Source organism: Syngnathus typhle, linkage group LG2 (genome assembly GCF_033458585.1).
Source record: "Syngnathus typhle isolate RoL2023-S1 ecotype Sweden linkage group LG2, RoL_Styp_1.0, whole genome shotgun sequence".
Taxonomy (NCBI): Eukaryota; Metazoa; Chordata; class Actinopteri; order Syngnathiformes; family Syngnathidae; genus Syngnathus; species Syngnathus typhle.
The window spans coordinates 12,453,579-12,480,838 of NC_083739.1; the positions used below are offsets into that span (position 1 = coordinate 12,453,579).

The 27,260-nt window shown below is 39.6% G+C and overlaps 1 protein-coding gene across 3 annotated transcripts in view; it reads right to left on the minus strand.

Annotated features, from left to right (window-relative positions):
• Positions 1-1,472: 1,472 nt before the first annotated feature.
• LOC133150529 (metabotropic glutamate receptor 4-like) overlaps positions 1,473-27,260 on the minus strand; it is a 58,785-nt gene continuing 32,997 nt past the window's right edge. The window contains exons 3-10 of one of the 3 annotated variants that reach the window (XM_061273103.1): positions 20,973-21,108; positions 19,138-19,292; positions 18,104-18,244; positions 12,206-12,406; positions 8,378-8,514; positions 6,094-7,029; positions 4,218-4,452; positions 1,473-2,303 (exon numbers count right to left, since the gene is read on the minus strand). In XM_061273103.1, coding sequence (XP_061129087.1) covers positions 2,236-2,303; positions 4,218-4,452; positions 6,094-7,029; positions 8,378-8,514; positions 12,206-12,406; positions 18,104-18,244; positions 19,138-19,292; positions 20,973-21,108 — 2,009 coding nt within the window. In that variant the 3' untranslated portion in view covers positions 1,473-2,235. Of the gene's footprint in view, positions 2,304-4,205; positions 4,453-6,093; positions 7,030-8,377; positions 8,515-12,205; positions 12,407-18,103; positions 18,245-19,137; positions 19,293-20,972; positions 21,109-27,260 lie in introns of all 3 variants that reach the window. The other 2 variants (XM_061273102.1, XM_061273105.1) reach the window with 2 other exon arrangements.

A 27,260-nucleotide genomic window follows, 5' to 3' on the forward strand; every position in this document is an offset into this window, starting at 1 on the left:
AGGCAGCTTGTAATTGCTTTAATTTATCACGTCTGATGACAAATGATTGCATAATTATTTCTAATAGATGCATCACTATGGAAAGCGGTTACGAGAGGGCACGGGGAAGAGGAGGTTCTCGTATGATGGCTGTCATTATTTTGGCACTCAAAGTGACCCATGACGAGTTAATCAGTTGCTGGTGATGGCATTTTCTTTCTGGAGAGCTGCTTTACCAAACGCTACAGGGAACATTAAATGTGGCCCGATGGCACTGTGCATATTTGTATTTTAATTTGGCTTTCCATATGTTCATTATGTCACATGCTGTTGTAAAACCGAACATTTCCCAATGGCAAGTCCATCTATGCATACCTAGCATGTATGAAATTGTATCATCTATTGAACTCCTTTTTTTTTTCTTTCCAATTTCAGTTGTCCATATTTTTCCTTGCAGCTACCAAACCACCGTTTTGTATTCTAGTCAAGATCATAGCTTCAAAACAACAACTACAACAAAACTATTCATAAAATAGTAAAGATAAAGTAAAACACATTATTACAAAAAGTGTGCTTTTATTAGAAACATCTCGTATAAAAATGAACATGCTCTACACATCTGTATTCTTTTCTATAGATAATTCATAAATATCCAGGCACTGTATTTATTTTTGTTTCCCTTTTTTTTAAATAATTTCCATACATAAAGCAAACATGATGAAACCATTTGTAAACATACATTTACTTGCCACTTACAGTAGTTTCACTCAGCACTTAACATTTTTTTATTTTGTTCCACATATAATGTTTTAGAAAAATAAAAGCAATATTGTGACAAAAAAAGCCGTTAAGTGTATTCATTATCACAAACACTTTTCCCACAAACAATACTTTATCCAAATAATGGAAAAAAATGCCTATGCAGCAATATCTTAAAACCTTTGTTCTAGCTGAGAGCTGCAAGAATTTTGAATAAAACCCAATCCGTTGGTGTGTTATAATTCTCTTCAACAGTTACCTTCCGGGACATCAGACCTGAATAGCAAGTTGTTCACATGACTTACATTTTTTGACATGCAACATACGTATTCTGCATGGCTGAGGATAAGTATTGTGACAAATTCAAGAGTTGCTCTTTTCACGAGGAATACGGAAGGAGAATTAGAGAGACAGACGACAGAAGTGGAGTTTACACATTTCGATTTTGTACACTGAGTTCTTTCGTAGTGTTTGAACAGAATGCACTCAGACGTTACGCAAAGCATACGACACCATGAGCGGTCCGTGAGAGATGAAAGGTCAGTGCACAAAATGAAGGGAGTGGATGCTAGAATACACGATGAGCCTTGATTTTGTAACTATCAATAACAGCTTCCAAAATCCCGTGTAAAGGGGGGGGGGGGGGGGGATCCCAAATATATTCCATAAAAACAAAAGATTATTTAAATATAGGCCATTTAATTTGACATTTTTAAAGTAGACTCCATATCTTCATTGAGCTAAACAAATCAACTTCTGTGTTGTTGGGCTCCTTTTTCAGAGGTTGGCTAATGGTCGCTACTGTTAATGACAATCATGACACATCGCATTCCATTGACAACACAGCACAGTACACGTGATGTGCCCACAAGCATGCTCTGGGACTGTACATTAGGTTTGCTCCAAAAATTGATGGCCATTTTGACACAATTATGAAACACTGATAGAAAACACAAATAAATCGGAATGACCGAGCGATTTCTTTTTGACTGTCGCCAGATATGGTTCGTTCACAAACTCTTGTAAGGCAGTGTACAGTTTGACGAGTAGCAACTCCATCAAGATTTAGTTCATCCCCCACCACCTAGGTTTTTATTGTTTGTTTTTTTGAGTGAGTCGAATGGCTCAGCCAAGTACATGCCTGAAATATCTGCTATTGACTTCTGAAAGCAAACAAAGTGTTGGTTTGAGGTGGCGCATTCATCCTGTGCCTGGAAACATCACAACCCAACATTATGTGTCTCAGGGAAGGGGGAAATGAACGATTCCCGACTTTTTATCCCTCATCTCTTGCTTGCATTCGACTCATGTCGGAGTCAGCTTTATTGTCAATTCCTTCATGCCAAGACACACAAAGAAATTGAAATTACGTTTCCTCCATCTGATAGAAGTGGTGTTTATTATCTAAAAAAATATGACATCCTTTCAATCCCAGCTTTTGTCTGTGCGGCAGCAGATCTTCGAGTATCTCTCCTTGGGCTCACACTCGGCTGCCTCTTAGATGGCATGGTTACTGTAGCTTATATATGTCTGCTTGGAGGCCAACACTGCAGGGGAGGGGGGTGCAACAACAAGAATAAACATGATTAAAAATGCTCATTGATTGATGTGGAAATTGGCATTAAACGGAAATCTTGGGAACACATGTCCTGATTGATGAGTTCTATTTATGACTTAATAAAATTAGGGCAAAAAAACAGTTTCCCCACCATTTTGCTGGATTTCAAAAATGTATTTCAAAAGCAGTTGCTTGGATTTAATTATTATCTTATTACAGATAACTTTGTGGCATATATATATATATATAAACCTATTTACTCCGGGCATTGTGCTAAATGTGCAAGAAAATGATGTATGCATGTAATACCTCTTGGCACTGTAAACGTCATCATTCATGTTTGATAGTAGGAACACTCTTTGATATGCTGTTGCTGTTCATGCAATCATATGTGACCTACCTGCGAGTCAAACTTGTAAGACTGATAGAAAATACGTTCCGTGTGTCACAATCAAACAGTGAGCATGCACTGTGGTGGTAATCACTATACCAATCAGTCCGTGCAGCGGATTGAATGTCAGATGTGATGAATCTAGTCAGAAAATAGCTGAGTACCAGCCATCAGGCCAGTGGTACCACAGACAAGGCGATGTAATGCTTCCAGCGTCAGTGGCACACGGTATGGAGTCTTCCGAATATCAGTCCATAGTCTATAGTCCACGGTATATCACTTCATTCCAAACCTTTCCTCCAACCAGAGCATTGATAAATGAATATTATTTGAATATTTATAGGCTGTGAGGCCCAGATAAAAAATAGATGGTCCAGGAAGAATTGGAGCCATCTGTATTTAACACTGTGTTGCTTTTGTTTGGAAGCACCACACACCTATTTTGTCATCCATGTTGTCGGTGTGCACTGATCAAGTAAGCAGTCACGATTATTGTGCACACAGTGATGGTGAACGTCAGCATGAACGTAAAGATACAAAAAAGTGGTCACGAGGAGGAGCATCCAGTGGGTTACCTGAGAGCTTAAGATCCCTCACAAGGCTCCCTTCCCTCAACATAGCCTGACACAGACACACACAACACTTGTCAGCTTATCCCATTCAAGGAAGCGCGTGAGAGTCAGCATGCACACAGATTTGCTATACTTCATTCTGAGGTTGCAAAAAAAGGCATACACCCAAGATAGATGTACGTGTGGGCGAATGCTTTTGAGTATTTCATACAGTTGAGTTTGTCTGTGAATCAGATCAGGACTTGGAGTAATCATGCACGGCTGCTTGATTTAATCCTTCTCCCCACACGTCGACCGCCTTTATCTTGGTGATTGAAAAAAAAAATCCTTTTGCAACACTACTAGGCTCTTTCATCCCTTTCAAAATCAGACCAGTGTGGGCTTCCCGTCACTCCCTCTGATTGGCAATTGGCGGTTTTACTGGAGTTATGAAGAATAGAACCTTTTTGTGTACCCGAGGTGAAAGATTTTGAATCATCCTGGTGGAACAGACAAGTCACTTCCTGCTTTTCTTGTTACGCTCTTACACTGATTTGCTGATTTGTTTGCAGGATTACACACACACAAAAAAAGCATATTTAAAAAGATTAGTTCCATCATGCTTTGTGGAGTAGCAACACACGGATGAGTGAGAGCCTGCTTAATTTTCTGCAGATGAAGAAAAATTCTATTTCATTATTATTAAGATTGCAACAATCTTTTACGGTATTTCCATAATTAAAGTAAATGGAATGCACACATTTTATGAAATTTTTTTGGACTCTTTTCACTGTATTTCATATAAACAAGTGCGTTCAAACGGTACTGTGTGCATGAGGTGGGTATTTGATAATACTTGAAAGTACAAGATAAGAGCCATTCATTATTTGTAGACTTCCTTGTATGTCATCATCGGACATTCAAAGCTGTCACAACCGCTTACTACATGTGGGTGAGCAAGACCAACCTTGTGTTTCCAGACTTTCGCAGAGTTCTGACTTTGCCTCCCCATTGGGCCTCAGACCACCTTTTGGGTTGAACTTGTTGGACATGGTGGCTGCGGTGACCACAGCCTTCAGGCTGCGCTTGCGCTTTGGTACGTTCTGCTCCGGATGAAAGAGAACCACGTAGACCTTGGGCATGTAAAGCATACCCAGAGAGACGGATGCACTGAGGCTAACAGAGATGGTCAAGGTTGTGGTCTGGATGTACATCTGCATTATAGAAGAGACATAATATTAGTAAAGTATTCTTTGTTGAGGCATGATGACACATGTTGAGGATGTGACCTGTTCATCGGCGTAAGTGCTGACTGAATGAGTACATTTGCAGCTTGTCATAGCTTCACTGGTCTGTCAAAAAATGGTCAAAGATTGAACCCAAAATACAAACCACAGGAGTCATTGCTCCGTCATTCAATATTTCTCACTGTGTTTTTTTAATTATTATTTTTTATACTGTACACTAAATAAAAGCATATATTATAATGTACACCAACTGAAAGAATGCCTTGATATGGATGTCAGTGCAGGGGGCTCTTTTATTTTTGCCTTGAGCCTTTAGACCACAGCATGAAGGCTTTTGGCCAGTGACAGCTGCAGCTCACAGCTGGGAGTCAGAAACATGGCTACAGGCTACAAAACGGAGCACAGACAAACATCTTCCTGTTGCTCAGAACAAGTGTTTTTTTTTTCAGGGTTTTTTGTTTTTCTTGACACTAAATGTATTCATTGGCATGTAAGCTTGTGCAATAATATTTATTATCCTCATACTAGGGTTATTTGATACTTTTCAGACCGATACCAATATGAGTCCTGGATGTTTTGAGCACTTTTGACACATTTAAACCAGTGCCAACAATATAGTGAACAATGACATTTCTTTGTGACACAGATGACAACTTGCCAATGTGTCAAACTGCTGCAGGATAACGCCAACTCCTGCCGAGAAGGACTTAGTCAATATCTGATTTTTTTTGATGAATGATTTTTTTGTGTGTGTCAGAGCAGTAATGCATCATCACACAAATGTCAAACAGGGAGGTGTTAATATGATATACAGTTACTTTTTTCTTGTTTTTGTGTAGCTAATTTGCGGTTCTGTGAATATGATACATAAAATGTAGAATGGGCCAGTCGATGTCTACCAGGTAAGATGTCAATACAGAGTGGACGTGATGGGTCATCGTGTTCCCTCAACATTCCTTCTCCAGAGAAGATTACACATTGCCCGGGGTAAAGTCACAACACAGTACAGACCACAGTCACAGTGAGCGGAATGGAGACCACATCCTGCAGCCGTCAATTTTCCCTGACGTGTCGATATGATTGTTGATCTGCTCCATGCTCAGGTAGAAAGTGAGGATTTTCACACTTTGTTCAAGAATGGCTTTCTTTTGTCATAAGGTAAAACATGTTTTCTGTATGATGGACTCTGGTTGCACAATATTCCAAGGTAGCTCTTCAATCTACACACAATTATTTTATTTTTTGTGGACCTTTGATGATGATCTGCGTTTTGGCTGGACGTTTTTCCTCACAAGCTTGGTGAATATGGAAGTCTTTTGAAATGCCACTATCAAGAGAACATTCTCCCCCGATAGAACATCGTCGAATGACCATATTATTAGGCAACTAGCATAATTCTAGTTTCTTCTTCTACATTCTCTCACACAAACACAGATTCCAAGAATTAACCTCACAAGCGTAATCTCTGCGGAAAGAAATGCTGGATCATTATCGTGATGCGTAGTCAAATACGACAAACAATAGTCAAGTGGCCATTTTGCACACAAGAAAATAACTCAAGTGGAATATTAACTTCTAACACGTGCAAGTCAAATAATATGTATTTACCTTTTCTGCCGATTGTGACGTCCCAAAGAAGATGGGGATAAAGGCAAGCCATACTATGCAGGTGGTGTACATGGTGAAGCCGATGGGTTTGGCCTCGTTAAACGTCTCCGGAACCCCTCTGGTCTTGATGGCGTAAACCGTGCAGGTGACCATTAAGAGCATGCTGTATCCCAACAGACAGATGAGAGAAAGATCCGATATGTCGCACTTTAAAACTCCGCGGGCCGTATCGGGATTGGCCGTGCGTTGGTCTTCGTAGTCGATGATGGCTTGCGAGGGGTCGACGCCAAACCAGATACACACCCCGAGGAGTTGCACTGAAATCAGGCTGAACGTGATGACTAACTGTGAGGCCGGGGAAATGAAGCGAGGGGCACTGACTGACATCTTGCCTTGCTCAAAGATTCTGTAGATACGATTTGTCTTAGTGAGCAGGGCTGCATAGCTGATACTCATACCCAGGCCAAGAAAGATCCTGCGCAGTGAACATATAAACACATCAGGAGCGGAGATCATGAGGAACGTTGTGGCATAGCACAAGAAGATACCAGTCAGAAGCACGTAGCTCAGTTCACGACCCAACGCCTTGACAATGGGTGTGTCGTTGTAGCGCACAAAGGTAACAACCACAAACACGGTTGCCATGATGCCCAGGACGGCGATCAGGACGGGGATGACGGCCCACGGAGAGCTCCATTCCAGCTTGACGATAGGAATGGGAATGCAGCCAGTGTGGTTGTCATTGGGCCGAAGGTCGAAGCGACACATCTTGCATGTGTAAGTGTCTGCCTGGTACTGGTAGCCGTCACAATTCTCACAGTGCCAACAGCACGGTATTCCTTTCACAATTTTCTTGCGCTGGCCAGCGCGACAGGGTTGACTGCAAATGGATGAGGGCACTTCTTGTGTTTCACCTGGCCACTGCATTTCATCTGTCTGTCGGAGGACGGATAAAATCAGAAAATCAAAAAACATTCCTTTGGTACAACAATCTCCATTCTTATTTCTTTTACTTTTTTTTTAAATCCTAATACTTTAACTTAAATTATTCACTGACTGCAAAGTCAAACATTTTTGTTCTCTCGTGACTTTAAGAAACCAAATAGAACATTTCTACCTTCTAAGAGTGAGAAGTATAATATTAAGGACTGTTGATGAATTATGTACAGTTGACCAACAGAATCTTTTAAGCATGAGAACACATTATGTGAAAGCCAACAAAATTAAAACAAAAAAAATATCCCCCCTCAAAAAATAATCTAATGGCTTCTGTTGGCCCATGGTCTCCAAATACTTTCAGATAATGATGACATGTGAAAATGAAGCTTCAAATTTGCTTCATGAAACAGTTGTTTTATATTTTTACTCCTCTAGATGGCACGGTTAGTTTTAAAAAAAGATTTAAGAAATGGCAAGTCAATGTGCTTTCAGCCCAATTTGCCATCTAGACAAGTCACACAATACATTTGATTCATGGAGCAAATTTAAACTTAATTTTCAAATCACTTCTTTCAGATGTTCATATGCCAAAATAGTTGTAAAATCCTGTGTTCATGACAACATAGTAAGCCTTACCTCTTCGGATGTGGCAAATGTGAACAATGAATGAACTACATAGAATAGTTACTTGAGGTAAATAGGAGTAGATAGAGTTGATCCGTTTTCAGTTTTACGTGTATATCATGTTCCTATGACTTTTGATTGTGTCTGTGTAAAGAGTAAAAGAAAAACTAAAATCAAGTTTATACAACTACAAATCTATAATATAATATAGTTTAGAGGTATTGTTTTTACATCTTCATAGGGTGTTCATGATTATCCTAGGCAGTGCTGGGTCAGTCGATCAGTGCGCAAAAGAAACACGGAACCTTGATGTCTGCAATAATTCAATAGAATACCTGTGCTGTGTGCTGCAACAAAAATAGAGTACCTGGGGGGTTGAGTATAAATGATTCAGAACCATAAAAAATAAGCAATGCTCATTCTTCCTGTGGTAGTTTGATGTTTTCATATGCGACACTGTACGTTCAGATGTTTTGCTGGAGAATGAACTGGAGTTTTATTGCACTGACGATGCCAAAAGAAATCAATGCTAAAAGCTTTACTTGCACCTTTACCACATTAAAGTGAATGTTGCTTGTCTGTGAGTTTATGAACTGTTAACTTAACCTGAAACCTTAACATTAGCACAACTACATGCATCCATCCATTTTGTCATAGTTAATTAGCGAGTTAGCTTTTCTTTCAAGACATTAGGTCGAATCATTAAGGAAGAGATCCCTACATCCAAGTGCAGATGGTCGGTCCAGTGGCCAATGATTTTATACTCTGTCGTGTTATTTTTCATCTGGTATTGGTAGATTTCATAGCGACCAGGAGCATCTCCGTTCACGTTGAAGACCACGGGCGGGCCAGCAATTCCTGCGGAGGACGCAAACACAAAACAAAAACGTGTTATTGTAACAGTGCATTGTTTTATTATGCCCAATGTAAGTGATTTCCAAAATCGGAAATCTCTTGTTTTTGTAATACCCTGAGATTAAATGACTCCGCAGAGCTGTTAATGACAGGATCAAATGGATGTTGACAGCTAGGCTGTTGTGGTTCTTTGACAAGGGTCCACACAGCTGTCTGTTCACGTTCCCATATCACATGCCTTCCTTCTGTTTACTGCCCCATCGCTTGTTATGTTCAAGGTTGTCCTCAGAGTGTAGACAAACAACAGCACAGATTTTAATTACCGCTTTGAGGTCCCTATTGAGGTCTCATCCGTCCTCCTCTTGTTCCTTTCTGTTACGAAGCAAACCTTTTGAACCTTCCTTGAATATCAGTGAATTGTGAAGCAGAGCATAAAAGATTAAAGTTCAGTAATCAGCTTCCATGTCTGCGAAAAGTCCTATTAGCAGAATCTTTGTCTGTTTTCACTGACAACCGCAAAAGCTTGAAAAGAGATTCTCGGTTAACTTGCAGGCTGAACACATTTTCAATATCGTTCCGCTGTTTAAGTATGATATTCCATTAAAAAGACATATTAGATGTCATTTTATTTCATTTTAATTCATTCTTTGAGCGGTTGAATATCGGATACAGTTTTAGGTTGTTTGCCTTCAAAGATCAACCACAGTGGCTTTCATGTGATTGCAGGGTAACATTTTTATTTAATAGCTCTGTGCCGCGCTGGTTAGCACATCCGCCTCACAGTTAGGAGGTTGCGGGCTCTACTCCATCTCCAGCCCTCCCTGTTTGGAGTTTGCATGTTCTCCCCGTGCCTGCGTGGGTTTTCTCTGACACTCTGGTTTCCTCCCACCTCCCAAAGACATGCTTGGTAGGCCGATTGAGCCCCTAGGTGTGAGTGCAAGTGCGGATGGTTGTTCGTCTCTGTGTGCCCTGCGATTGGCTGGCAAACAATTGAGGCTGTCCCCCGTTTACTGCTGGGATAGGCTTCAGCACACCTGCAACCCCCGTGGGGACAAGCGGTATAGAAAATTGATGGATGGAGGGAGGGATGGAGGGATGGATGGATGGATGGATGGATGGATGGATGGATGGATGGATGGATGGATGGATGGATGGAGATTTCACTTGGCTTTTACCACTCAGGAGGAGGACCAATTTATGCAGAATATCCATTATCAGGGGCTCACAAGTATTTTGACTTGGCACTTGGGAGAGTGGTTATGGAGTGTCTGCTTCACTGTCAGTTTGCATTTTCTCCTTCTTGCATGGGTTTTCATGAGACAGTTTATTTACTCTTACATTTAGAAGATGTCCAGTTTATGGAATGCTCTACATCAGGGGTGTCAAAAATTATTTTCACTGAGGGACACATACGTATGCACAATACAATATAAAGATAACTAAATGTGACCAAATGTAAGAAATTACTCCTTAATGTCAAATAATGCTGAATGTATTGTTTATTTAAGTTAAAAATATTACACAGGCATTTGCATAGATCGTTGTTGTTGGCGGAAACCCTTATGTCCAAATAGGGTCAATTGAATATTTTTTCATAACCTGATGCAAATGATTTGTCCTGACTATGTTAGTTATTTTAGTGCAATCTTAACAAATTTAAAATATCAACAAAAACATCTTGAGAACAAATGCATTACCCTTTTGGGCTCAGAATCAGCACCTCCAAATCTGAATTTTGTTTTGAAAGAAGAATGAGAAGAAATGATGTCAATCTCTCTTCGATAAATATTTCTACCACTGAGATGACTTCCAAAAAAAACCTTTTAAATTTTAAAATGCCTAATTTAAAATTATGATGTAACTCTATTCCTCTGTTGATAATTAGCCAAAGAGTATGGTGACTAATGTTGCAGGGAAAAGTGTTCATTTAAATTTGTACACTGATAATGTAGCTGTTTATGATACTGTCTGAAGTGGACCCAATTTATTTGATTTGTCACGAAATACAGCACAACATGCTTACCACATGAACGCTGTAATTTAATAACAACAATATTATTCTGCTAAATATTTTCTTCAAACGAAGACTGCTAAGCATTAGGGGCAACATCAATTGCGGATTCTCTTAACTTTTTTATTCCTTTTTCTTTAATTAAAGCATGTAAGACTGGTTTAATAACTGTGCAGAGATGTCAACTAACACTTTCAGATTCTTCTGATTTATGCACCCATGTAAGCATGGCCTCTTTCAATCTCTTTCATTTCCTCCATTAAAGTCTGAGCTACTCACTCTAATGTCCATGCTACAGTGATTCCGAGTGGTCCTTCCACAAAGTTAAATCAGACCAGGCATCAATAACGGCTTTAAGTATAAATGTGACAGCAAATATTGAATCCTGCGCATGGAGCCGTGCTTTACTGTCTTATTAGGGAATTATAATGTTCCCCCATAAAAGACAATATTTTGCTATAAAGGGCTCTAAGTACGTCAGTAATTATTGAGTGCATAGTTAAGATTATGTAGGATACATGTCAAGTGTGTCCATCAATGCATATCAACGCAATCTTGGTTCATAGCTTGGTTTCTCATTTCCTTTAGTCAGCAGATATGGAAGATTCCCATAGTTTTCCAGGATCATGTTGATGATTCCATTTTGTTTACCTACACAGCTTTTAAATTCATTTGTGCTCCTGAAAGAAAGTCAGGTTACTGTATACTATTATTATGAAATACGTACATTTGAATTCCAATTCCATATTATGAATAATTTTAGCTTAATGCAATGTTTAGGGAACATATCTACAGTATTTTGTAAATTTGTATAATGTTTACACCAAAGCATACTGGACAATGACTCAATGTATGTATGACTCAATGGGTGTTTTTTTTTTTTTTTTTTTTTTTTTTTAAATGAGGAATGACCTGCTTAGATCCCAATAAGGTCACTTGGGCTCAGGTCAACAACGTTTTTGAAAAGGAGGCCTGATGAGTTTTGAAAATCTATGTATAAAAAAGGTTGACTGCATTGTTAAAGGCTAATATTGTTTTTTAATCCCAACTCCAGTCTCTTCTTATCTGAAATCCTAACCCACTCTCTAAGAGCCAACTGTGCACGATCTGGTGGGTTTTTGTAGACCTTGGAAATTATTTTGTCACTTCCTTCTATACTGTAATTCCCATCAAGACTAATCCTCGGGGCTGTCAACCGCTGGTTCCCATGTGGAGGCTGGCGACTAACATGTACTCCCACAACTAATTCCCAAATCATTTTCTATGGGAAAAAAGTCCAAAACTAACTAAAGTTGACCTCACGTGTGTCCTTTCCTATCTGCACCACAATAAAACCATTGCCGTTCTTTAAGTTTAACAGGAGCAAAAAAAATACAGCAAGTACAAATTACCGGTGCTTTTTTTTGTTTGATGTGCTGCCTACTGCTCTTCTTCTCCTTGGGTATAATTACAACCCAATAGAGAATGTATTTTAAAAACAATGTTCACTTGTGAGAAGACAAAGAAAAACACTCTCCTGCTTTTAATTGTCAAGCCAATGGCCAGCCTCTCGGAAGAATTTCTATTCAGCAGCCAGATACTTGGAGACCAACATATAATCACGAAAGTATACACCTTGGATGTTGATAGGACAACATACTTCATCTTGGTTCTCTTGTACTTTGGTATATCATGAATACATACCTGAGAAATTGACATTTCGAATGTATTTGAGCAGCAATGTGCCATTGATGGCATCCATCTTGGAGCAGAGGCCAACTTTCCCCGGGCAGAGATCTTTATGCATGTTGTGCAAAGCGTGAGCCATGGCATAAACTGCATCAATCACAAACTGGACCTTTCCCTCTTGTTCATAGGATGAATCTTTACCAATCCTCTCGTGATCTGGTGATGAAAGTACAAAGGGAGATCATACATGGGAATGAAGAAAACAAAAGTGGACAGTAACAAAATCTAGAAGACGTAACATATTTTTCGGACTATAAGTCGCAGTTTTTTTCTTAGTTTGGCTGGGGGTGCAACTTATACTCAGGAGAAACTTATACGTGGAATTATTAACACATTATTACTTGATCGTTAACATATTACTTACTCAATAGTATATCACTTCACGTGTTGTTTTCACACTAAACAGCATAAGGGCGCTCTGGGCCTGTGGAATAATTAGAACTGCAACTGACGATCACTCTGACGTCAGCGCCGCATTTACTTCCAAAGTCAGCGGAGTTGTTTATAGGTGACACAGAGGATGAAGATTTTGAAGTATTTAATGATTTGGAGTGACAGATGGTTCGATAAACTTATTTATGTTATAGTTATTTAAATGACTCTTAATATGTTACGTCAGGCACGTTCTCAGTTCCTCTTTTATGTGTTTATGTAATGTGAGCATAACGTACCGTTCAGCCTGTTGCCTATTAATGTCTGTTCTTGGTGTTGAATTTTGTCAAATAAATGTCCCCCAAAAATACGACTTATACTCAGGTACGACTTATTTTTCCCCCCTTTATTGTGCATTTTATGTGCGCCTTATACTCCGGTGCGCCTTGTACTCCGGAAAATATGGTAAGCATTTTAATTATGAGGCCATTACGGCAAGCTAAGAATTGAAGACTTATTGATAAGACTTGGTGCCCTTCATTTAATGAGCAAAGAAGCTTATGTCTCAATCACAATGCATCTTACCACCGTCTCCAGATATCGACCCCATAATATCCTTCATGGAACATATCTCTTGTCTAACGTCTTTTTTTTGCGATCGTTTGTCTCAACCAAGCTCAAATCCATTAATCAACAAGAGACAAGATGATTGAGTGGTGATCCAGGAGTGGAGGACAGAGCATCATTCTTCAATATAACCATAGATACAGGATGACGTTTGTATATTAATCTTAGCCAAGCTTGTCTTACTATTTTGAAAATGTGTCATTTTGCAAAGTTCAGTTGGCAAGCTTATCCTTTGCTGGAACACAGAAAGAGATGAATGAGATAACACAGAAGACTACACGAGAGTAAGCGGCGTCTGGATTTCTTTCATAAGCCTTAATTGTAAATTGTCTGTGACAGTCTTTGTAATCAATACAAAGACCCAAATTGAAATTTGGGAAAGAGAACGCTGAGACAGGAGTGCATGTGCCCAGATGGAATACAATGTCTTAAGAGGAGGAAGATTGGTTCTTTTAAGTCACTCTTGGAGTAGAAGAGTGAGGCGAAAGGTTCTCAAGGATTTCTGTCTTGATGCAGTAAAATTACAGAATAGCCAATCAATATCCTCCAATGATGGAGCTGCCTTGTCAGCCTTCCATGTGTCGACCTTGTGGGTCATTGCAAGTGGGTAGTAACAATAATGTGAGCCAGCAGTACACTCTCGTTGCATTTTTTCTGACAAAAACTGAACATTAAAAAATTACAATCTTGAGTGCTTATTTTGGGCATAGCAAAATATTGTGACCATTTTACACATTACAGTATTTTGATGCACTCACACTTTCTTCAGATCCAAAGCATTCATTATTGTCACTCGTCAGACACAAATTCACCAAGGTCAGATGTTGTGAACTACAGAATTGTATAAGATGCTAATATATATAGAATAATTCACAACAAGAAAAAAATATGATAACCAAGGCGATGACTTGCTCTTGGGTGTTGAAGTAATACTTGCTGGATGTTGGTACAGAATATGCTTAGATGGAGAGATTTGAGAGAATCAAACAGCATGTCAAACACTGTTTATTTATTTTCTTGGTGCATTATGTGAATGTGAGAATCGGGCTGTGGTTTTGATGACTCGCCTTAATGACTCACGCCTGCAAGGATGCAAAGCTCGCTTCATTCAAACCGAGACCTTACTGGCCAGTCAGACTACATTAAATGAAGCAGGCATACTCATCTCTTAAATCTAATCTAATGATCAGGAAGCAGGGCAAATAATTATATATGGACTTTTTGTGTTTTGTAGAAATGGTTTGACCAATGTCGTGCCCTTTATGGACCGAAGCGACTGACAAAACCATGATAGCGTGGAACATTTGTCTGGCTTGTGACACATTCAAGGTTATATCAGCAATTCATGACCCTCCGTCTGTGTAAAACTGAATCACATTTTATGCTTCAAGAGTGTGAAACAGTGTGAACTGTGTGTCTGTGGGGAAAGAATTATTGAATTCTCTTCTTGCCTGCAAGAAGTTCAATGTAGACTTAATCCTTGTAACCTGGAGGTTTATTTTATTTTCACTGTTAAAATCTTTTGTTATATATTTTATTATTAATATTGCTTGTTCAGTTTTATATTTTGGAGTGAGGCTCATGATCTGATGCCTTTGGGTGATCATGCTGTCTTGTATATGTCTGACCTTTTAGCATACTGAGCAGTCATGTATCCCCCAGGTTTTAATGTCTTGCTAAATCCAGTTTTAGCTCCAGACTCCAAAGAGCATGCGACCTAAAAGGTCACATAAAAGGGTAGTTCTACTAGTGTGTGTATATATATATATAAAAAAAAAAAAAAAAAAAATTCCCCTCTCACCCTCCGCGGGTGGTCTCCCACTCCAAGCTCGGGTCCTCTACCAGAGGCCTGGGAGCTTGAGGGTTCTGCGCAGTATTTTGGCTGTTCCTAGCACTGCACTCTTCTGGACTGAGATGTCTGATGTTGTTCCTGGAATCTGCTGTAGCCACTCCTCCAGTTTGGGGGTCACTGCCCCAAGTGCCCCAATGACCACGGGCACCACCGAGGCCTTCACTTTCCAGGCCTTCTCAAGCTCTTCTTTGAGGCCCTGGTATTTCTCTAGCTTCTCAAGTTCTTTTTTCCTGATGTTGCCATCGCTTGGTATTGCTACATCCACTATCACGGCCTTCTTCTGTTGTTTATCCACCACCACAATGTCTGGTTGGTTCGCCATCACCTTCTTGTCAGTCTGGATCTGGAAGTCCCACAGGATCTTGGCTCGCCCATTCTCTGTCACCTTAGGGGGTGCTTCCCACTTTGAACTTGGGGCTTCCAGTCCATACTCTGCACAGATGTTCCTGTACACTATGCCAGCCACTTGGTTATGACGTTCCATGTATGCTTTCCCTGCTAGCATCTTACACCCTGCTGTTATGTGCTGGACTGTCTCAGGGGCCTCTTTGCACAGCCTGCACCTTGGGTCTTGTCTGGTGTGGTAGATCTTGACCTCTATTGCTCTGGTGTTCAGAGCCTGTTCCTGTGCAGCCATGATGAGTGCCTCTGTGCTGTCCTTCAGTCCAGCTTTTTCCAGCCATTGGTAGGATTTCTTGATGTCAGCCACTTCACTTATCTGTCGATGGTACATCCCATGTAGGGGTTTGTCCTCCCATGATGGTGTCTCTAGCCACTCCTCCTCTGTTTGCCATTGTCTGAGACATTCACTGAGCACGACATCGTTACAAGAACAATATATATATATATATATATATATATATATATATATATATATATATATATATATATATATATATATATATATATATATATATATATATATATATATATATATATATAAAAATTAATCAGCAACAGGTACATATAGTCATTTGTGGCCTTCGGAGAATTACATTTTATATAATTCAAGTTGTGTGTTTTCACTTCATTTTCAAAGTCAGAGAACCCGTCAAGGAGAAAATGAAAGCGCAACAACGGCACAACAGAAGGCGACGGCGTATATGTTGGCAGTGTTTGAGACACCCAGGGGCATGGATGTTGAAATAGTTGATGATTTTGTCCGAACCCCGAGGCTATCATTCAACCTTGCTGACTTTTGGAAAAGCAGCTTTCCAGCCAGACCAATCATTTCCATGCTTTACCGATGCTCGAGGTATCAGGTTAAATAATCTCACAGCAGACACACCATTTTTTTCAATTTACAGTCATAAGCATGGTATCCTGATTAAATAACATTTCGGAATAATTTTATACAGAATGAAATATATATATATATATATAAAAAAATCATGCTGTCTTTCAAAGCATACGTGAAGCTCTTTGTTTCCATGTTCATTACTAACTTAACCAATTATGAAAAGTGCACAAGGTCAGACTTGGAAAGAGAATAATGTCCTAAATAATTGCATGGTCATCTAATTATTTTGGCTCATGAAGAATATTACATTCTCCAGTCCAGTAGTTCTTACCCTGGGCTTTACTGAAAGGGCTGAATCATTTTTAGGGGTTCAGCAGAGTTTGAGAGTTCGAGTGAGTGTGTTTGTTTTTCTTCCCATTCTAATTTTTGTACATCCTTAAATGATATTGTCACTTATTCGTGGGGCTTGTACTTTGTTCCATCATTACAAATAACTGCTATTTACTATCTGCTTCTTTTAACAGCAAATGAGTATGATGTTAACATTATTATAAAATAAGAGGGTCCTGAGTTCTCCAATGTTCCTTTACATGCTTGCTTTGATGGTTGCAATTTATGAATTTATCTGCGTGCGTACGTGTACGCTGGGCTTGTACGACTAATGTTCTTGTAAAACGTACAGCACATTACAGAATATACACCGACTGACAAGTCGGCTGGAACATTCTGATAACTTGCATAACATTTTTAAATGGATGCCTGCTTCTGCTTTTGTGGCTAAGGTAATAATGTTGATGCGGTGGACTTGTTTATGTCCATATTTACTGTAGCGCTCTTTCATATTGGTTAATGAATACCTTTCTCAGAGTGTCAATTGAAACCGAACATTATGATCATTGTAATGACAGAACATTATTCGGTGCAATTCGTCATAATGTTGTGGCTGTTTGGTGCATGATATTAATTATGTATTAAATGCCATAATGATTCAAAAATACTGCGATTGGCATCCCGTCTGCTGCTCAAAGACTGCTGAGAGAGGCTCCAACAAGCCCGTCACCCTCATGAGGATAAAGCAGTTCAAAAAATGGATGGATGGATGGATTATAAAATATTCTTCTATCACAAGCAATCTGACACAACATTATGCAAAAAAAATCATCGGAAATGTTTTTTGGATTGACTTTATATTCCGTATAGCGCTATGTGCGTATGCGAGCAGCCCATGTCTCCCGAACACAATGAGGATTAGTTACAGAGGTTGAACAGGAAATGGGCTGGTGCAAATGTATTAGCAGATGAAAACCTCTCTCCTCTTTGTGTTTTGTGACTCTTTACCATGCTGGGAATACATCTGTTAGGCATGTGATTAAACCATTACTGGCCGTAGCTGCAAACCAGCCTGCGAGCATTGCAGTGTCGCATACTGAATCAGTGGGAGACAGTCTGGGGGATCCCTCTGACTTCAATGCCCTAAAGGCTTGTTGTCAGCATACTTTATTGGATTTACTTTCGATTATGTTTCCAGCGCATGGGGTTTGTTGTCTTCCACAAGATAGGCAGCACACACAAAATCATTCAATTCAACAAAATTAGAGGCTCACCTTTGCTTCTCTACATCCATTACATTTTGGATGGATATGAGTGTGAAATGTGCTTCTGAGATCCCGGAGGCTTTATAAATTTACCTCAAGTTACATGGTGATTGATTGAGAGTATTCCTATGCCTGAGTGCAGCTGGTTTTATTGCATGTGTACTCACTTGTGCACTTTTTGATGCCAGAGCCTTTTTTCACAGCATGTCGACTAAGTTTGCACTGGAAGTTGTTCTCCCAAAACTCGGCGAACCAGATGTTTCGCCTGTTGTTTTCCAGTGTCCGACTGATGAAGTAGCGGTCAAACCCTAAAAGAGAAGTTTCAGAATTATACTTAGAGACCTAAATCAACTGTTTTAGTTATTTTCCACAAAGTCAATCTGTGTCATTATCAAAGTTATGGTAATGGTGAGAAGATCAGTGCCGCTAACTGGAATTTATCTCACTGACGGAGACATTGTAATGACTGATCAATCAATTGTGACTGATCAGGTCTGGGCTCTGAATGGAGCAATCACGAATGTTCACAGAGTTGTCCTGAAGCCACTCTTTTGATATACTGGCTAGGGGCTTAAGAATTTTCGTCCTGATGAAAGATGATACATTGCTCTTGTCTGAGTCAAAAGGGCTCTGGAGCAGGTATTCATCCGAGATGATCTGTATATTGCTTCGCTTTCCCACAATTCTGACTAATCTCGCTGTTGCTGTCACAAAAAAATATTCTCACACTGCTAAGCATTGTTGCGATGCTACTTGTTGGGCGGTGCCAACTTTTCTGAACATATCGCCTGGCATTTATATAAAAAATGTCAAACTTCGTCTTTTGTCTTTAAAATCCACCATTGCGGGGCTTTTAGGCAAAATCAAGGGTGTCTTATCTCTACCTTGAACTAAGGAGTTGATTCTATCTGGTCCCACTACAGACCTGTTTGGTGGATTGCTGCAAAGATGGTTGTCATTATGAAGGATTTTCCCTCTTTACTCTGAGGAAGGCTTGAACTCCGACAGAGTGAAGACTGGGTTCTTTGTTGCCCCTAAGAGTAATGCCCTAACCCCCCCCCCCTTATAGATCCGCCTTATAATGCGGAAAATACGGTATGTCAGTTATGTAACATGTTTTATATTTTTTCTCAAGGTATTGTCAATACAATGTGCGTAGGTGGAATGTTGTACAACATAATGTTTTTCAATTTCACAGCACCTTTGATGGATTGTCGTTTTGGCAGGATGGTTACAGCACCTTCAGCCATCTCTTCCTGGTTCAGTATTGGGGAGATTTTGGACCCCCAGCTGTCTGAACCTACCCAGATAAAATGGCCTGTTTGATTGGCCTTCTTTGCCGCTTGGAGCAGCCGCCTAAAAGACATGAAAGGCTTTGTAAATTTGGGCAGCATGTTGTTATTTGGTGATCTATTTAATGCAAGCAGGCATTCATCACCTGAAAGCATAAGGTTGTTATTCAATTGCACCCCAAAGAGTCAGCAAAGGCACTATCCAGGTAATTCCATGTCTAGAATACTCTATTGACTCTAGGTGTATTTGCATATAAAGGCAATAGAAATGAGTGGCCTCCAAAGGCGGAAAATATCCTTAGAGTACATTCAGGTTTTTGCACAATCACCCCCGTGCCACATTTGTCCAGGCTTGCTGCCAATGGAAGTAAACATAAGGCCCTGTGCAGGCGCAGTTGAAAGCTGGAGTGTAGCGACATCAACATTTTAAAATGCCATCTGGCCTGTGCGACTTTACTGACCCTCAATGCCCCTACAACACAAGCAACTTATTGTATTGTAGATGCATCCATTATACTCGGAACTAGCTGTCAGAAGAAATATAATCAGTCTGAAAAGTTCCATGCAAGGCCACTATATCCTTGGGGCTACCATTTTTATGACCACAAAGTTGTGTAGTTGATGAGGAATAATGGGGGGGGAAAGTCTAATTTCCACAAGTGTTTTATGTGCCCTTTAGACCAAATTGTGAGGAATAGATTTTCTCACCACATGACAATGGTGGCAGATAAGTGAGCTATGGAATGTTTAAGCGAGAAGTAAAAGTATGTATTCCACTCGGGAACTTTGTACTTTGAGTTCCCCTCCTCCGTTCATTTTTTTACAATTAAAGTATATATTATATATTTTAATATTTTATACATATTATTTATATAAATATTATATTATTTATTTATTTTATGTTTTTTTATTTAATTCATATTTTTGCAATATCAACCCTATTTATAGCAATTAAATGCAACAAGTACCCCAATTAATTAGTCCGACTGAAATTTTAACAGTACCACTACGGGGTTCCATTTTCATTGTTTTCAACAATATGCATCCAAATTCTGAAAAGATAAATTTGACAGACAAGTTGAAGAAACCAGCAAAACCAACGTTGCGCAACAAGCCCACTTAACAAAAGACATGTCTTCTTTTCCAAAACCCAAAGTAATTCATCTGCAATGTGCAATGTACCTTGCACTTCATTAATAGGACACTCTATTCAGAGCTAACTGCACAGGGTTCAAGGATGCAGCTGAAGTGTGCAGATCAGATCCCACTGGCTTTGGGTAATTACTATATATCCACACAAGGAGCCGTTATCTGGATGGGATTAAGTCAATGAGCAGCGGGACTTCTGGCCTTGTCATCACCAAGGGACCGCCCTACTTCACTGGCCCCGAGAAATATACTAAGTGCTTGCCGGGGGACAACTTCCCTTACAAAGCTACAACAGTAGTGTGTGTGATGATTATGCCAAAAACTAATTATTTTTAATGGAGACAATCAGTCTTAAAACCAGATGATGAATTGGAACAGATATATTTCAGTCGGCACAAGGGGGACTTTAGTATTTCAATAAATGGAAACCTGTTTGTTTGAATGACACAATTTTATGATGTACTCTTCAATAAAATTGTAGAAACATTTAGTGAAATGTTACTCATATAACGCTTCAAATGTTGGAGTAGCTAAGATTATACGCAGCAAAACACAAACTACACATGACTACAGAACATGATCTAATTGAACTTACTTGATGTCATCCTCGTTGGCAAATATAATGACCACACGGGCGTTTGGGTTCTCACTTAGCCTGCGAATTATCTTGTCAAACTCCCCAGCTTTTGGTTCACGTGGGATTTTCACAGACTGGGAAATGCAGAGGTCACCTAAAAAGGGAGACAATTACAAAACATTTTGTCGTTAAAATGCCAATGATAACTTCAGTTTCATAGTCCAACCTTTAGTGAGATTCTGTGTTTACTGTGAGGGATAACGGTGGACTTGTTTAATTCTAGTGGACTCATTGTTTTTGTCTTTGACATTCTGGAATTTGGTCTTTCAATACATTAGAACAATTCCATTGTATTGTCCAGTTAATTCAATGATTTATTCTTGGGATCCACTTCAATAATTGCCCTCTGAGTGGTAGAGAGAGTATATGTTCTCTTTGAGATGATCGGCTATTGACCAACAGTCAAAGGGTGATATTGGATTGGTCACCAATGAGTCTTTTAAATTCCCCATGCACAACTTGTATGTAGCATCTTGTCAAAATGCCAAAGGGACTTAGTGCATGATAATGAATGCTATTCCGTAGACCCTTTATCCAACCCAATAAACAATCAATGCAGGAATAAGACCTTAGCGCGTTCACAGCATACACACAACTCTGACATCAGAAATGCGTGGAAAAGTCTGACCTCAAATTTGAGAAATGAGGCGAGGAAAATAGTGGCTACCGTGACACTAACTCTGATCATATACATGAAAAGTCACGCTTGATGCTTAACCGTTGGCCTGTACTAACATACAATGTGTAGTCTGCGGAGTTACATTCATTCCACCAGGAGAAGCCCCCGGGGACATCCCAGGACTGTTTCCCGGTTGGCCTGGGAATCTGGATGAAGTGGCTGGGGCCAGAAAAAAAGGTCTGTACCAAAGCTGCTAACCCTGTGACCCTACCCGAGATTAGCAGAAGAAAATAGATGGAACAAGTGAGTCTTTTATGTCTACGTACATGTACTATCTTGTATTCAGGTGTATGCAGAACAGAAGAAACATTTTGCACTTTTTTTTTTAGACTTTTGCAATTATTTGTCCATATGTACCATTTCCACTCTCTCTATGGCCATGGATAGGCAAAGCCTTGGTGAAACTGAAGTAGAGGTTATCAGTCCCCCTTTCTCTATCATTACACTTACACTACTCTTAGAGGCTCATGGGAAATTTAGCGGTGGTTCTCTGCTCTCTGAGACTCTATCAATCATTGAATTCTATGCCTTTGCTTCACCGGTACTTCAGTCCCCCATTCCCACAACATCTGCTATGTGGAAGCAGAGCACTCATCCCTTCCTTTTCGTCTCTCCTCACATCACTGGCAGCCGCCAGCCACCTCGGAAGAGAATAGAGGGAGGAGACAAGGGGATAAGAGTCCAGCCGCTGGGAGTTGGGCCACAATGCACTTGACTGGTTCGTTAGTTATTTTGTTAACAAAGCAATTTGATTCTCTGCAAACACAATCTTTTGTCAATGTGTGCATCTTCATATTGGTCATTGAAAGAAGGCTTCCCCGGACTGGAAGGACGTTGCTGAACTTGTGATAAATGAACTGACCTAAATCTGTCTCTTCACTTTTTGATTTCTGTTTACAGAAAAGCCAAAACTATTTATTTGTGATTTCAAAACTGGTAAAAGGGACATTTCATCCAAAGCAGTTTTACACCCAGGACGTATGTTTTCTAATGAGATTGCACTTACAAATATCAGATTTTTAACATTTTGTGTTTGTTTGTGTTTGTCTCTTCAAGAAAAGCTCTGGAGGCTCAACATTTTAGAATGATTGCAAAGTTACAAGCTGTGGCCATTGTAAAACCAAACTCAGGTCGCTTTCAACTACATGGCCCCTTAAGAAGGAAACTGGTCCCTCTCAAGTCCTGGTAGGTTGCAGGCCAAATAATAATACTGCACAACTCCTGTCACTTTGTGTGACATGAGAGGCGAGGTGTGACAACACCTGCAGAATTAAAGCTCAAAGTGACCTTCACGCTGGCAGTGACAGCTTGTGCCAGTGTCACACTCTGACAGTTGAATAACGGATGGTGAAAATTATCAAAAGGGTCCAATTTAACGCTGTTTGAGTCAAAACAGCAGGAATAGAATTGAAAACAAGTAAAACCAATAAACACAATTAAGTGTAAAATCACCAGTTAATATTAAAGTAATCATTTGAATGCTACATTGGCCTGTAAATCAGTGATTGTACATTGCATTAGCACGTTTTTTTGTGTGGCTTTTTTAGCATTGGATCATGTCCTCTGCTCAAGTCATGTCATGGTTGATACGAAATCAAATAATAAACCTGTGGTGGTTATCAAATTAAATAAAGTGGGAAAAAAAACTAGTTGTATTAGGCCCCTGCATAAATCAGTTAGATGACTCGACGCTGTGACCTTTTTCAAATACTTTTTTCACATGAAATAAATCTTTGCCACCTCCGGACATACTACAAATTATTCTACACAAATAGATCACAGTCTATTTCTCTTGAGTCAATTAGGTGCCAGAAGAAGTTGTATCACTAAATTTGATTCACCACAATTGATTCTACCATACAGCGATTAACTCAAATTGTCAGTGGCTCAAAGTAAAACGCTTTCTTTTAGCAGCCTTTGCCTGTTTTTTGTGATGATGCTCATGAATAACTTTGCGGAACAATCGGCTGTCGACAGACATTGTTTGTTCGGTAGTTCATGTGGATTCTCGCTTGCAAAGATTCAACCAATAAATAAGCGGGTGGCAACGTAATATTTCTTGCCACGTTAATGAGCACACTGTGACAGACTCGTACTCCGGGGTGAGCCCCGCCCACCTCTGATAAAGCGAGAGGACGCTTGCTTGCTGCTGATGCAATAAGAGCATAAACATTCATCCTTATGAGAAAATCAGTTTTGGTTTACTGTCAGCATGTACAGCAAACTGTAATTAACGGTGTTGTCATGTATGATAAGAGTAATAAAAATATAAGCACTGGAAATTGGCAAATCCAGTCCAACTATTTAAAAGACATGTTCATTTATTGCATGACCTGCTGAAGCCATGCCAGACTAATCAAGCCATGAAACACACAATAAAATGGACAAATTGAAGGATCCCATACTATACTGCAGCAGACACTCTTGAAAACTTAATGAGGAGTGTATTTCTCTCCCAACACTCATTGCTCCTAACAGCTGACCAGTTCTAAAAATAGCCGCAGGAAAGGAGACCCCAAGGCTCTTCTCTCATGTCTTCCATCGTTTGCCCGATTACGTCAACAAATATTACTTTTTGGTTGACACCTGTGGGTGGGTAGCTGCCTTTGATCGTTGCTCACATTTGCATATTGGCTCATTGCAATTGAACAAAAGCTCACTAAGGGTTCCAATGATAGAAGATATGAGCCATATAAATAAACTGTTCAGTCAATCTGACGATTGTTCTAATCACATTAAATTTGTAGCTAGGTAGTCAAAACAACACCCACAGTAAACAGAATTAATTGTTGAACTTGGTAAGAAACATGACAAATATGATCTTCACATTGCATTGGAAAGACGAAAAAGAAATTACAGCTTCTTTTCAATCATTTAATAAGAAACACTTAATAATTACAGAGCTGTGAATTCCCATCAGCTTTGATGGAGACTTTCAAAGCCCTGTGCAGGCCGCACTGTATGCCTGGCTCCGGACCAGTAATCCAACGTGACGAATATCCACACCCTATGGGACAGCGTGATGAAACCCCCCCCCCCCAACAAAAATTCACAAAGTGAACAAAAAGACAGTGAAGCTCAACGTTGGCAAATAGATGATACATCCCTCTGATTTGGTAAACTATCACAAAGAATTTATGCAGTTGAATGTGGGCTCCATCTTAATTAAGATTGCAACATGTTTTTCTGCTTCCCAGTCGGCACATGCTGGGATGCTTTGACTTGCTTACTGGCAAAGTGAATTGAAGAAAAAAAAAAACAGTATTTCCTGCACTATAAGGCGCGCTGGATTATAAGGCGCACCTTCATTGAATTTTTTAATTTTAGAAATTATTTCATATATATATATAGGGCGCATCGTATCAAAAGGCGCATAGAATATAAGATACTGCAACAAACTGGGGTTGACTAGGGTTGCGTTCTGCATGGAGCTGTGCTAAAGGGAATGTCAACCCAGTCAACGAGGTAAAAAAAAAAGAGTCCAACTCCCATTCCGTATGAAAGTGATACGGTTTGGCTTCTTACTTGGTCCAGCAACCCCACTCATTTTTGACGGTCATAAACATTCTTTAGTTTAAAGAAAAAAGTGAGTGCGTGCGTTTATATATATATATATGCTCCCTGAGGAGCATCTGTCACGGTACCCTCCTTTTACATGGTGCGCATAACAGGGAATAAATTTCTCCTTGAGCAATCAATTGCAATATAATACCCTATTACATTTACCGAAGGCTGCGGAGCCACAAATGTCTTTCTTATGAACATTGCTTTGAATTTATCGACAGACACTGACCTGCTGCTGAGATGATATTAGAAATATCGTTCAGTATGTTGCGGAATAATCACACACTCTACACAACAACAATAAACATAATGTTAGCTGTGTATCTCTGTCAAAACCATTGAATGGCATCAAAACTATTATTAAAACTGTAAATAATTTTCTATATACAGACAAATATATTTTTAAGTCTGCTAATAAGAAAGGTAGGCTACAGAATGACTCTGCTTGTGTCGTCTTGTGTATCATATGTGCAATACGAATAAAGCCTATAGTATCCAGAATTCATTTCAGTGTATTTTTTTCTAAAAGAGGTCAGGTAGTAGAAAAGCATTGCACAGCTGCCATGATGTTTCGATAAATTAGATTTATTTCAGCTATAATAGCTAAAATACACTATTGAATATTTTAAGTGAAAGATTATTCAATACGTCTTTGCAACAAGAAAAACTGTTTGCAACTCTTTGCAAACTTTTAGCAACCATGACGAAATCCCAACATTTGCTACGTGCACAAACCCTCAGTGAGATACAGGCTTTATAAACAACATGGTCTTAATCTTTGGACACTGGCAGCAAAGAAATCAGCTCAAGCTTACAGTATATTGATGACGCAGCTAACAATGCAATAAGGTCCTGTAAAGCCTAGCACTAGTCACACTCTGGCCCCAAAGTTGATGGATCAACTAATAACATGTGTTGGCATTGCTGTTTTCTTAAGCCGAATGGCAACCGGTTTCATCTGTCAGCAAGTCTGCTCTCACGTCAGCATACTGGAGGCTCATGAGTGAAAGTGGATGCTCTCCGTTTATCCCCCGCATTGTTGAAACTTGCAATGGACAAAGCTAATCGAGAATATTGTGAATAATATCAGATGTCAACATTCAGACCCGGAGTGGCAAGCCTGGAGCACAGGGAGAATTCCTGGTGGGCCAAGCTTCTTTAAGGGCTGCCTGGGGCGACTCTTCCGGTCCACAAAAAAAATTCCTACAGCCCGCAATTCTGTTTAAAAGTCAGTAAATGTAATACCGTTGGTAGAACGAGCTGGGTTTTCACCTTCTCGTTGCAGCTATGTTTTCCATATTCGATGCGAGGGGTATGCATTTGTGATTTACATAATACCGACTGCACTACCTTGGTTACAAAGGGTATCAGCAAAAATCACATAATTTATTACCCAAAGGTAGAAATAATTTAATACACGACTAGAAACGACACCACTATAACTCTAATGCACTCTGCACAAAATAATACACTGAAAACATCCTTTTGCATGAAAATGAATCCCAGAGGTCCTGCCTACATTTCGACATGGTCGCTTTAGAATGTGGACCTTTTTAACAGAAAAGTTAAAGTAGGTCTGATAAGTTAAACATTATGTAATGAAGATTTGATTTGAATCATTTTCTGTCTTGTGATACAAGAGTCATGAACCCACTTTGTCGACAAGCATGACGACTAATAGAAGATACGATTATTTTGACTCACAGTCGCTGCCACAAAAGATTTGTCTGTCTGCAAAAAAGATTAAAAAAATCAAACTATTTTCTAGTACGTCAAGTTCCGAGCTAAACTAGTTGATTTGTGGGTATGTTGACCTGCACATTTCCTTTTGGATATATTTTGTAATAAGCAAGTGTCCCGATCTCGGCGTATACCACAATTGACATGATTTTGCCTGCTCAGCAAGTCTGCGCCAACATTTTGTTTGTGACACAGAATCACAGCGGCTGTTAGGGGAGACGGGCGAGATTTTAGAAACGCTACTCAGCACAAAGCAGTGCCAC